The sequence below is a fragment of the Polypterus senegalus genome, chromosome 10 (genome assembly GCF_016835505.1).
Source record: "Polypterus senegalus isolate Bchr_013 chromosome 10, ASM1683550v1, whole genome shotgun sequence".
NCBI lineage: Eukaryota > Metazoa > Chordata > Cladistia > Polypteriformes > Polypteridae > Polypterus > Polypterus senegalus.
The window spans coordinates 164653482-164666750 of record NC_053163.1 but is presented as its reverse complement, the minus strand read 5'-3'; the positions used below and the strand labels follow the sequence as shown (position 1 = coordinate 164666750).

The 13269-nt window shown below is 45.1% G+C and overlaps 1 protein-coding gene across 2 annotated transcripts in view; it reads right to left on the bottom strand.

The window, feature by feature from the left end:
* Window positions 1-312: 312 nt before the first annotated feature.
* The window catches only part of LOC120537958 (probable E3 ubiquitin-protein ligase HERC6), a 31251-nt gene continuing 18294 nt past the window's right edge, over window positions 313-13269 (bottom strand). For both annotated transcript variants that reach the window (XM_039767265.1, XM_039767264.1), the window contains exons 11-17: window positions 12064-12201; window positions 9243-9403; window positions 9088-9151; window positions 6216-6286; window positions 5210-5393; window positions 4479-4581; window positions 313-1362 (exon numbers count right to left, since the gene is read on the bottom strand). In XM_039767265.1, the coding sequence (XP_039623199.1) occupies window positions 1145-1362; window positions 4479-4581; window positions 5210-5393; window positions 6216-6286; window positions 9088-9151; window positions 9243-9403; window positions 12064-12201 (939 nt within the window). In that variant the 3' untranslated portion in view covers window positions 313-1144. The remainder of the gene's footprint in view (window positions 1363-4478; window positions 4582-5209; window positions 5394-6215; window positions 6287-9087; window positions 9152-9242; window positions 9404-12063; window positions 12202-13269) is intronic.

The following is a 13269-nucleotide window of genomic DNA, read 5'->3' as shown; positions in this document are numbered from 1 at the left end:
GTAACCAAGTTTATCTCTGACTTGTGTTAAATCACCTTGGATAAAGACTTCAGACAACTAACACCATAATCAGTAACAGTTTTACATTGACATGAAGGACACCATGCTATATAAAAGCTAGATAATTACTTTATTTGTCTCAAGCTGGAAATTTAGCTTTTTACAGAAGTTCAAAAAATACTGTAACAAATAATGCAAATATCCTCATGAAATACACACAATAATTATGAAACATATACTGTATATCTACATCTATATACATATCATTGATTTTCCCCACTCGGGGCCTACATTTCTGGTACGTCTTGGGGCTTTTTAAAAAAATAAAAAAAATAATGATATTCCAGACTGAATCCGGACAAGTGTGGTTTCAGAAACATGAGAAAGCAGACAATATCGGACCCATGACGGGACCCCACACTCACTCATCCGCATGTGCAGTGGTAGGTCTTGAAATGGCTGGAGCCTTTCCCAATAGCACTGGATGCAAGGCAGGAAACAAACCTGGAAGGGATGGCAGTCCATCACATGGCCACACTCACTCGTAATCATTTTCAAACCTCTTTCATTCATTTAACAGCCATTGGTGCCGTACCTTATTCTGGCAGCGTTGGGCACAAGGTAGGCACCGTCTCTAGAAGTGGCTCCACTCCTTTGTATGACACACTTGTCACACTGACCTGTATATCCTCTCCTTTTGATTAATATTGTGCTAAAGAGGGAGGCCAGAGGAACATTCCAGAAGAGCGTTTCTCAAATGTTTTGCTGTCATGACCCACTTTTTCTTTTCCAAGTAAGAGTCTTTGCGACCCACCTGGGGTGGCATCCCCCTTGGGCATTTGAGTGCAATCATCAAAGTTAGGGGCAACATGAGCGTGACTGTCAGAGCGGTAACACACCGCGCAACCCACTGACGACCCATTATGAACAGCAAAACCCACCAGAGGCAGCTGGCAGCCCAAGAATGGTCATGAAGATGGCTCTAGACGACTCATGTGGGAATGGATTACAGTGCTTTTGGCAGCATGGACCGTCAACGGCACATGGTCTCACAGAGCTCGGCCTTCCCACTTGCACACATTTGGGAGTTTTCTTCTTCTTCTGGGTTATATTTTATGATCCTCTGATATGTCGATCCCACTTACTACGCTTCTTGACCTGGAAGCTGGTCAGCACACCCAATAGCACGCAGGAGCCTCTCTTTTAGCTGCTCCGGTGTCCTGTACATGGGCAGATTCAGCATTTTGTGACAGTTCAGGGCCTCAGGAAGCTGGTCCTCAGTGAGCATGTATACCGGCACGATTTGCATCTTGATACTTTCCATGCCAAGGGAAGGCACACGTTCACTGCCAGTCACAAACACTAAAGGAACAAAAGGGAAAAGAGAACAAAAACATTTGACCTGTTGGATAAAGAAATGAAACAAACCTTCACATTGTCAACTTTCCTTACAGGTCCTTTAAGTTGAGACTGTTTGGGGGAGGAGAAAAGCTGGCGGGGCTTTATGCTAATTAGCAGCGCCCATGTGAGAGTTTTGTCAAAAAATGTGGGCGTGTCCTAATCGTGGGTCAAATATGCCGATGCAAATCTGATGACATGGCACCCTCAGTATCCAATCATATCTCAGTTTTAACGAATAGCTTGGTGAAATTGTAGCACTGTACTGTGCCAGCAGGGCCTCAGTGACCTTAGAACCCATAACGAGTGTTGTCCTCTCCTCAACCGCCACTGACTTGTCACCGTGACAGTTACAGACACCTTTCTTTCTTTCTTTCTATCTATCACAATTGGTCTTTGTTCATTTGTAAAGAAATGTTGGTGTGCAGCGACACCCGGGCCTCTCCACGAGTTTCAGGCCAAGGTCTGAGGCGCAGAAGGAGGGCCAATCCTGGACGTGGAAGCGATTTGACATTTTTGCTACTTATCACCTAATTTTCACATTTTCGGCCTCTTTTCACTCCACTTACAGGAAGCTTTCAGACCCCTTCAATTGCTTCTCAGTTTGTTCTGTTGAGGTCTTGTGCTAAAATCATTTCAGCTGCTTTTTTTTTCCCCCATCATCAGGCAACACTCAAAAACCTCAGAATGGCAAAGTGAAACCAGGACTTCAGAAATGTCTGCACAACTGAAATGTCACTGTCACGAGGATGGTGTGATATTCTAATGACATGTACTCAGTGTGATGGATGCAAGGCGTGGGGCGAGTGTCCCAGCCAGGATGGGATGAGGTGACTTGCGTGACCATGAGGCCAGCCCATCACATGAACAAGAAGAAAGGTGAAGAATGCCCTACTTAGGCCAGGAGGCTGGCAGGAGATGCCCACCTAAGGCCGTCACCTGGCCCTGGAAGCCAGTATAATGGACAGATTGTATTTAACTGCCTCCATTCTTCTCCTAATTATGTCCAGTCCCCCTCATAGTCTCATAGCATGGAGCTGCCCACCACTATGCTTCACCGTACTGATTGTACTAGGCAGGTGAAGAGGAATGCCTGGTCTTTGCCCAATTAGTTACATTTTTGTTGAATTAGACCTGAGAATCCTACACCTTATGCTCTCCTATAAGCTCCATTTGGGAAACTCCGAAGTGCCTGATTGATGGAGTGTTGCCGAGATGGCTGTCCTGCTGACAGGTTCTCCCATCTCAGAAGAGGACTTCTAAGGCTCTGTGTGAGTGACCATGGGGATCTTGGCCACCGCCCTTACCAAAAACCTTCTTGCCTGGTTACTCAGTTTGACTAGGAAGAGTCCTGATGTTTCCAAACTCCTTGCACTTCACAATTCTAGAGGCCACTGTGATCCTGGGGACTCTCAGAGCTTTACAAATGGTTTTATCCCCTTAACCTGCTTGATGCCTCACCACACTTTGATTGTGGAGGCCTACAGAGGGTTCCTTGGATTTCATGCAGGGCCATCTTATATGTATGGGCACAATGGGCAGTGGCTGGGGGCCTACAATGTTTTTAATGCCTATATATGTTTCTGTTTTGCCATCACAACAGGGGTCTTAGCGCACTGCTTTGCCAGGGGGACTATGATGCTGTTAATGGCCACCCTGACTTTATGGCTTGTTTTATGTCCTGACACGCAGTGTGACTTGTGGAACCTTCTATGCACAGGTACAGGTGTACCTTTCTAAACGATGTCCAGTAATTCAATGTGCCACTCCAGTCAAGTTCTAGAAACATCTCAAGGAGGATGAAAGCAAACTGGAGGCACCTGAGCAGAATGTGGAGAGCCACAGCAAAGGGTCTGACTTCTTCTGTGAAGGAGAGATTTCAGCTTTTGACAATTTGTATAAGCTTTCTGAAAACATGCTGTCACTTTGTCACAAGGGGTTATTGAGTGTAGTTTGGTGCTCAGAAATGGCAAATCTGTCATTTTAAAATGAAATCTGGGACACAATAAAACATGCAGAATGTGAGGGGGTCTGAAGACTGTCCAAGTCCACTGCATAGATGGTACATTGGCGTTTACACTGCAGTCATATGGAGATTTTATTCTCTTCTGTTTGTAATTTGTCCTTTGTCATTTATAAAGCTCTTTGGGTTTCCCTTCTGTACATACAGTAAGTGTCTTCTTGAAACAGACGTTGCTGTTGATGATGCATCGTTTGTTCTTTGTAATCAGCTTCTTCAGACACCCAATAATCATATTATTGTCGAACTCCCACCCTGTGAGCCAGAGGGCAAAAGAGGATGGCATGCCAGGGCACTCCTTATGCATTTTTACCAAAATCTGATTTGGCAGCCATCCAGAAGTCCAGGCCTTTAATGACCTCTTGGGCACAGCAGTCAGCAGTGTGTCTGTCTGAGTGTCGACCTTGTTGAGAGGTTTACTGACCTTGGCAGTGACATTCATGACTCTGGTGACTCTTCCTCTGAAGTCAGTAGACGGATTGGGGGAGCATGGGGGGTCATGAGGTCACTGAGGGGTGTGTGGCACTCCTGATATCTGCAAACGGACGAAGGTCCAAGTCTTTAGAGTCCTGGTGCTTCCTGTCTGTGAGACATGGACGCTATCCAGTGACCTGAGATGAAGACTGGACTCCTTCATGTGTGCCTCTTCAGAGAGTCCTTGGGTACCGTTGGTTTGACTTTGTGTTGCTCATGGAGTCCCGAATGAGGCACATGACCTGCATTGTGAGGGAGCGTCAGTTACGGCACTATGGCCATGTGGCGTGATTACCCGAGAGTGATCCCGCTCATTGTTGAGAACCCGAGTGACTGGAGCAGGCCAAGGGGCTGCCCACATAACACCTGACTGTGGCAGACAGAGGGTGGGAGAGGACCTGGGGGCTGCCTGGGGGGCTACCAACCAGGATCCTGAGCTGTTTTGTCATGTGGTGGGTGTGGAAACGTGCTATACCAGTGCATGCTCCCCAACCTGACCTGACCTTTAACCTGCCACCCCTGACACACATAAGTGCGTGTTGTACGACCCACCCTATAAGCCCACGCGGCCCATTCCTACACTTACATAACAATCGTTTCCGTTGGCTGGAGGACATTTTATCAAACAGGTTCCAGAACATGACGATCACCTTGTGCTTCTCACGGTATACACCTTTATAAACTGCATTCTGCACAAAAATAAATAAATAAATAAAAATAAATAAAATAAAAACTGTACAAAATAAAACCAGAATATGCTTTTGTGCGATTCAAATCTTATTTGCACCCGTAGATGTGAGATACAACTTCATGTCTTCTCCTAACTGAACACATCCAGCACGACTTTACTGGTGGATTCTGACCCACTCTAGGGGGCGACACCTCAGTAATGCTGCTCTTTTGGGGTCCACCTCACAATTAGTGACCTCAGAAGTGGGAGTCTGGTGAAGGACCAAACTGCCTATGGGCTCACACAGCAAGTGGGCCAGATTACCTCAGACGGCAGCGCAGGTCAAGACATGAAATGGGTAAAGCTGGCCTTGTGACCCCATTGATGAGTTCTGAAAGATGATGAACTCCACTATCCCATACCCAAGTCACATGCCAGTGTGTTTGGGCATCCAGCTGTCTTTTTAGGAGAGAACTGCTCCTGCATGTTCAGTCAATTTGAATAACTTAAAAAATGTAAGACATGGGCCTAGCGGTATGGAGAACAAAGACTCCACTCCCGTTTCTGTGCTCTCGTATTCCATTGCTGGGCTGTCGTTTTCCCAACCCTTCCCTGCAGTACCTGAGTGCCCGTCGCCATATGCTTACCTTCTTCAGCTTGTCCCACTCGTATGCAGCGTTGCCTGCCATGAACTCCATCAGTTCTTTGGGCTCAAAGATCTCAATCACATCTGGGTCACAGACCTCGTAGATACCCCTCTTAAACTCCTCAAAGTGCTCCTTCACTGACACGTTGAACACGTAGTCTACGAAGGCGTCAACAAATTCTTGACTTCCAAGAAAGAGGAGGAGAGAGTGGAGATGTTAGCACCTGTTTTAATGGACTCAGACGCAACAGTTCAGCTTCACTACCTCCGTCCATTTTCTGAACCAACTTGAGCCGATTTTAGGGTCATGGGGAGGTGGAGCCTGGGCACGTGTGCTATAATATGAAGGACACATGTCACCAAATGTCACCAAACCAAAGCCATTTTTTATTGTTTTCGTTTGGCGCTGCGTGGCTGTGTTTCTGTTACTATTAAACTGGGTAACCTGGCTGGCACTCCAACTTCTACCCTGCCTATGACTGTCTGTTCCTGGCCACGTTACAACTGTTAATCTCATGAGGATGTTTCCAATGAATCCAGAATCTTGGACAACCCGGATGTGCGTAAAGCGGATGGAGACCTCACATGTCCCCACTTCCACCTGCCCACAGCTTGCTAGCAGTGGTACATAAAACACGACAAAAATGGCAGTGAAGAATAACAATAACCCACCAAATCCATGTTTCCAAATCCCCCAATATAACCATAGAAACAGATTCTCCATCTTTCAAACTCTAAGAAAGAAAAATATTTAGAAACACCTGAGAAAACGGCACAAAATCACGACAAGTGGGGGGCCACGCAGACCTGACTGAAGAGAGAGAGAGAGAAAGAGAGATGCCCCCGAGGAACATATGTTGTCATAGCAACCAAATACTATTATGACCGCACCAACATGTAACTAAATAATGGGAAGAATACAAAAGCAAAAGGACAAAATAGGAATGTGACCACCATGAAGCAAATTAGGACAAATTAGGGCAGAAGGAAATGAAGTGCTGGCTTACCAGTTATCGTTTGTGACCATTTTGTTTTCTCCATCTTCTACTAGGGGGGTGCTGATGCCATCCCAATTTATCTGTTTGAAAAAATAAATAAAAATGACCTGAGGTTCAAAAACATAGAAATGAATTCTTAAAGAAAACTCCCTGGACCTTCATTGGGAATGGCAGCAAATCAAATTAACACTTGAGAGCGACCCCAAAGTCCTGCTCCAGCTTGAGGGACACAGTAACCTGAAGCACATTTCAAGTGGGCTTACAAGCATTTCAAGCCTCCACTGAACCAGACAAGAAGTCCCATTTGGAGGAGTAGACTGTTCACAGGTAAGGATATTGAGGTATGAGAGGTGGACAAACGGATTTAGAGGTCTGTGAAGAGATGGTGGTAGATGGCTCTGGAAAGGACCATTGGCTTCCTGAGCATTTGGACCCACTACCACCTCCTCAGTGTCACTGTGGTGTTCAGCATCTCCATGTGCTCACAGAGGATTGGTCCTAATGTCTGCCCATATAGGCCACAAGCTTCACCTCACTAAACTCACCCAGGGTAAGAGGCAACCCATCTGCTATAGTATCCCCCAAGTCCGAGAGCCAACCCAAGGCCAGGGTCCAGCCTGAGACATACCGAGAGACACATTCAACGTCCACTGTCTCTGGGCCGCCAGCTACTACCATGCTCTCAGTAGCTGCTTTAATGGTGGGCATCTCCAAGTCGCTGTCTGACTGTCAGTCCTCTGACTACCTGAGAACGTCTCCATCTCACATCTGGACCCCGAGTACTGCAATAGGTTTATAAGCATCTGAGACAACCACATATTCACTGAGCCTGCCCTGATTGAGATGGGCCCCATGGCAGGTACCAGCCTTGACCAGGATGGTGGTCCAGCACCACTTTCATTGTTATAAGGGGTGTGGTGGTACAGTTCTGCCTCAGCAGTCTAATGACTCGTGTTCAGCTCGTGGCCTGTTGACTGTTCACCGTTTGTGCTCCTCTTCTTTCCCTGTCTAAATATTTTCAATTTTGCTGGATGGAGTCTGTGAGTTGAGGTTGAATCTGTTAAAATAAAAAGTCGCATACATGTCTCAAGTAGCATGCAGTTAATTCATTAAATATTCAGACCCCTTGACTTTCTGCAGACAATTGTCTTGTTGATGTAATTTTAGATGGATACATTTGCTGGAGGCGGCATGGTGGTGCAGGGGTAGTGCTGCTGCCTCGCAGTTAGGAGACCTGGGTTTGCTTCCCGAGTCCTCCCTGCGTGGATTTTGCATGTTCTCCCCATGTCTGCGTGGGTTTCCTCCCACAGTCCAAAGATATGCAGGTTAGGTGAATTGCGATCCTAAATTGTCCCTAGTGTGTGCTTGGTGTGTGTGTGTGCTGCGGTGGGCTGGCACCCTGCCCAGGGATTTGTTCCTGCCATGCGCCCTGTGCTGACTGGGATTGGCTCCAGCAGACCCCTGTGACCCTGTGTCAGGATATAAAGTAACGGGCTGGAGAATGACTGACTGACATTTGCTAGATTTTTAAATATCAATCAACACTCCGTAACCCATAATGACAAAGTGATGACATGTCTCCAGAAAGGTTTGCAAATTTATTCCAAATCAAAAAACTGAAATCTCTCATTCCTAGAGGTGTCTAGAGCCTTAATTCAGGACTTCATAGGAGTCAATTGCTTTGGTAGCAATAACAGCTTTGAGTCTTCTTGGTGAGTCTCCACAAGCTTTGCATTAATCCTGGCAGATCCTCTCAAGGTCCATTAGATTGGATGGCAAGTGTCTGTGAACTGCCATCTTCAGGTCTCTCCACATACGTTCAATAGGGTTTGGCTTGTTCATTCAGGGACACTGACAGACGTGTCTAGCATTGTCTTGGCTGTATGTTTGAAATGTGTGGTGGTGGGCACTCTGGAGCAGGTTTTCTTCAAGGACCTCTCTGTATCTGGCTGCATTCACACTTCCCTCAATTACGACCAGTCTACCAGTCACTACACCACCATAGGATGACGCTGCCACCACTGGGCTTCAGCGCTGGGATGGCATTAGGCAGGTGAGGAGCAGTGGTGCCAGGTGGTCCCAAACTTCTTCCATCCCACAAAACTGGAAAGCTTTAGAAATGGTTTTATCCCCTTGCCATGATCCATGGTGGAGATCTAACAGAGCTTTGTCTTGAAATACTGTGTGAATTGTGGACCTTCTATCCAAAGGGGCAGGTGTCCAATCAATTCAGGTGGTCACAGGTGGACTCCAATCAACTTCTAGAAACTTCTCAAGGAAAATTCAAGCAAACAAGATGCTCCTGAGCACAATGTGGAGGGCCACAGCAAAGGCTCTGAATGAATTCTTCTAGGACGGAGAGATTTCAGTTTTATGATTTGTAATAAATTTGCAGACTTTTCTGAAAACATGTCACTGTGTCATGACGGGCTACTGAGTGCAGATTAATGGGCAACAATGGCAGATGTGTCAATTTCAAATGAAATCTACAACACCAGAAAGGCGCAGACCGTGAAGGGATCTGAAGACCATCGGAGTCCACTGTATGTCTTGAACTGGATTTTCTTGAATTTTCCAGCGGCAGAATAAAACAGCTAAACTTAGGTGTTCATAACAGTAGCTAAACTCTCGTCCTCGACGGTTATGTGAGATGAAAAATGGCCACCTCTCCAACGCTTTTACATTTCCATTTTCTTTTTTTAAAAGCACAATCATTTTAAGTAATGAAATACTAGTTAAGTCTGTCACGGTGATGAGATTACACACATTTAACCTGCGACACGCTATTTTGCACCCTCTTACCCCCTAATTGTTCTTGCATTATGCTGAAAAGGACTCTGGGAAACACATTTTTCCTTTATACTGTAAAATTAACACTTACGACAAAGTTCAAGCCAAAGTCATTTTCAACATCACCGCCATAGTCCAGGATGTCCTGCAGAGAACTGTGGACAAAAAGGAGCCAAAGAGGAAAGTTACTACGACCTGCTCCTTCCCTTTGGGAGTTCTATGGAAGTGTTTTAAAGTCCCCCTTACTTCACCAAGGTAGAGTCCAGTTCCTTCAAGTCGGACAGCGTGGGTCTCAAGTTGAGCAGCTTCTTGTACAGAGCCAGAGGGAAGGGAAGGTTAATGATGTGATTGTTGTGCATCGCAATTCCACACAGCAGGCCCAGCTGAAAATATGTAATCTTGTCCACCTGTGAATGAAGAGATGATGGGGGACATTAAAGCCAGTTGCTGGTTTCCATGAAGCCCCCCAGCCCCAGTATCCTCCTAAATGCACGACACAGGCTTACACAATGGTGTTGTCCAGCCTTGACCCCTCCAAGATTCCAGCCAACATCTCATGCTGACCAGCTGTGAGCAACTCGAGACATTCAATAAACCATCAAAGTTCACTCCACTGCCGCTTGGAAGACAAGGAACTCCTAAACAAAGCATTGTGGGGTTTTCGACTACACCCGTTTCATTTCAGGTCCATGTTTTGTATTTGTGCAATAATCTTTTTGTCTTTTCGTGTGTTGCAAAATGTTATCTCTATTTAATTTCATTTCATTGAGGGCATTAGTTGTTTCATTGGCTATCTTGGCTGAGGCTTGATTGGCCATTTTGGATCACAAGACCCCAATCTTTTGACTTGTGGATGTCATTGCTCAAAGGGGACGTAAGATGGTGACACAGTTTTTCCTTCTTGAGTCCTTAAATCCAAAGTTTTCATATGCCATTCCAATGGTGAGCACAGGCTACTGTCGGTGGCCGTGGTGAGGTCCTCCATGGTGCACAGTTCGTTGGCAGATCAGGTGATGTTCCATGGTCTGTCTTTCCCTGCAGTCGCACAGGTTGTTGTCATCAGAGTATCACAACTTGGTGATGCTGACTCTGGATCTGCCAGTCCTGGTGTGCAGGTGGTTAAGGCTTCCCCATGTTGGCCAGTCTAGGTCACCGCCAGCAGAGAGATGTTCTCTCACTTCTGTGCTAACCCCATCGATTGTGTTAACATTTCTGATGCATTCAAGTCCAACCTTGTTGCTATTGCTGTTGAGTCTAAAGGTCTCTCGGGCATGGAGCTTTTACGAGATGGGAGGCATTTGGCAACATTGATCTGGCCATACAGTCTGGCGTCCCCTAGTTGCTTTCGTTTTTCTGGTTTATTTGCTACATTTTTCTTATTTCTTGGGGAGCAATGCCAGCCAAGATATGGAGGGCGTTGATGGGTGTCAGTTTTAGGCATCCTGTGATGAGCATAGGGTCGAATTTTTTGGCATGTGATGACAGCTCTCAAACTGGGCTCCTGGTCTTTGAGAAAGTCGAAGTTTCTGAATTAAGAAACTGTCGCCATGAAGTTCAGAGAGTGTCATAATTGCAATTTATAGATTAATGGGAATTAATTTGTTCCATTATTGGAATTGTGCATGCAATTCCCCAGTTCTTTAGTATCGTTGTGGCAGGGATTTCACTGTTGCATCATCCTGGAAGTTTTTCTGCCCTGATCATCACCACTTTGTGATGCCAGCAGCCATGTTGTTTCTAGCGAAGTGCATCCATTACTAGCCATATAATCTCGACTTGTGACATCTAGTAATCACAGTGAATTTGCTGGGTTCACCGATGATTTTGTTTGCTGAATTATTCCCTCAAAATTTGCTGGGCAGCTGACTTAGGCCAACTTTTTTCTCAGCACCCCATGATGCTTTATGAGGCCAGTGGGACATTTAGAGCTGTAGCAGCAATGCTGGATGGGGATGTCACTACCTGATCTGTGCTACCTTCCCCATTTGCACTGCACATGCACAGAACTTTCACACATGCACACTAGAAGTGCACTCCAGCTCACACTTTACAGCGCTTCCTGATCTCCTGACCTCCCCAATACTTCAGACGGATTTGCATGGGTTGAAGAAAGAAAAAACAAATAAAAACAATTGTCAGTGTTTCATTTGAGGGGTCTATTAGAGGATATCATGAAAATACTTGTTCTGCATAATTTAATTTATGTTGTGTCTCTGCTGCTGGATTGAGCCTGTTCTGCTCCTCACTATGAGGCACAGATCGGGCAGTGACAAGGACAGCCCCCAAATATATAATGCTGATCCCTCATATCACAGGTCCTGGGGGAGTTAGTTAGTTGTAAGCATAAGGGCTGGGGAGATGCAGACAGATACAAATATATATAAATAACAGAGTAGAATTTTATCTCAGCATGACGGCACAGTGATTAGACCTCCTACCACACAGCTCAGGTCACATTTTTGGCCACAATGATCTGCCCATAATTGTTGGAAGATGCTTCCCTAGCTCTCAGGGACACTTAAAAGACCCTGCACCATTATAATCCACAAGTGGAGTTTCTCCTTTACCATCAACTTCAATACATTTCACCAAATATTTTCACGTTTTTGCCAAACCCGAGGCCAAGCAAATTCAGTGGAAATTTACTCATAAGTAGTGACGGCACCACTCAACGAATAGACAGGAATTATTTGTTATCAAAAGAGCAAAAATCTTGCATTGGTGTTAGTCAGAGATAATCAATCCAGGTTAGCCGTATGATTTCCTGGATCTTTGTTCTGTTCCACTTTGTGATTCCGATTCTGTCCCTGGCTGTGATTGCTGGTCTTCTGGCTTACAAACTTGAGTCCATCTCCAGCCGCCTACTTGCCAATTCCTGTTTATCCTACGCCCAGTAAAAACCCCCATTTCACCATTCTCTGTATGTGTGACAATAATAACTTGACAAACCTATAAACACTGAGCATAACATTAACCTCCTCTTTATATTCCCAACAGCAATGCTACGTATACAGCAAGCAGAGCAGAAATACACAGAAAGCACGTATCCAATTCAGCCATTTGTTACCTTAGCAGTAAACCAGATGATCGTTTTTAATTCGTTGTGCCAGAACATGCCAGACTCGGGCTTCCTCAACTCTTTACTGATAAGATGGAAGAGATGCCATTTCTCTGCTTTCAGATCCTTCTCTCCAATGAATTCCACCTTGAAACACAATTTCAAGAACACATCATTAAGCCTTCCAATGACAGGAGACCTATCAGTCCATCCATAAAGAAGACAAAAAGATGTTGGGCAGATCAGGCACTTTTGGTTTTAATGATCTCTGCGGGGTTCAAAACAGGGATGCCTGGGTAAAAATCCCGGAATCATAAACAGACAAACCCCATTTAGTGTCCAACAAATGCCACAGGGGTGGAACTGCAGACTTGGCACATCCACAGGAGGTACAGAAGGTTGACCTCCTTGAGAAGGTGCCTCCTTAACCCTAACCCTAACCTGAACTAAACGGGCGTTATGGAACAGCCGGGCTTTTATCCCTAGCTTAAGTGAATTTTTTGTTATGTGTGTATTTTCTTGTTAATCAATTATAATTGTTATGAAAATTGAGCTGCCTAATAATAATTCAGGATTTATATTTAACATGCATATACCCTATAGCAATGATACTTGTGGGTGGAACCTCAGGAGGTGGTGATGTCACTGTTTTAGGACCGCCCTCTTTCTATATATTCTGACCGAGAGTCAGGCTTCTTCACAGGAGCATTGAGAGTTGAGGAATTCAAGATTATTACTGTGATAGTTTTGTTTTGTTTTTAGTGGGTTTGTGAATTGGATTACAGACTGGCTTTGATGTCTTTGATTTGCCATTTTTACCTAATTTTGCTTTTTTCTGCTTTGTATATTTTTTCTTTTAATTTAATTTAATAAATTCTTTAAATATAATGGAAGTTTCTTTAGTTTGTTCTTAGACCAAATTTGTATGGTTGCTCTCGCCTGTTAAAGGGGCATTTTTTTGAAATTAAAAAGGGTTGAACCAGTTATTAGGCCCATGCAGGCCTGAAGCCTGGGGTTAGGATGCCTGGAGTGAGGCCTGCTCAGTGGGTACAAACCAGTAGAAAGAGGGCAAGTCTGGTTTTTGATGTTTGTTTTTGAGGCCTGCGTCCATTTCACTAAATGTGTGTGTGTGTGTGTGTGTGTGTGTGAGGGGAAATCACAACAGGAGAGGGCTATAATCACCAGAACAGCTGCTCCAGCACACAACTTTATTAT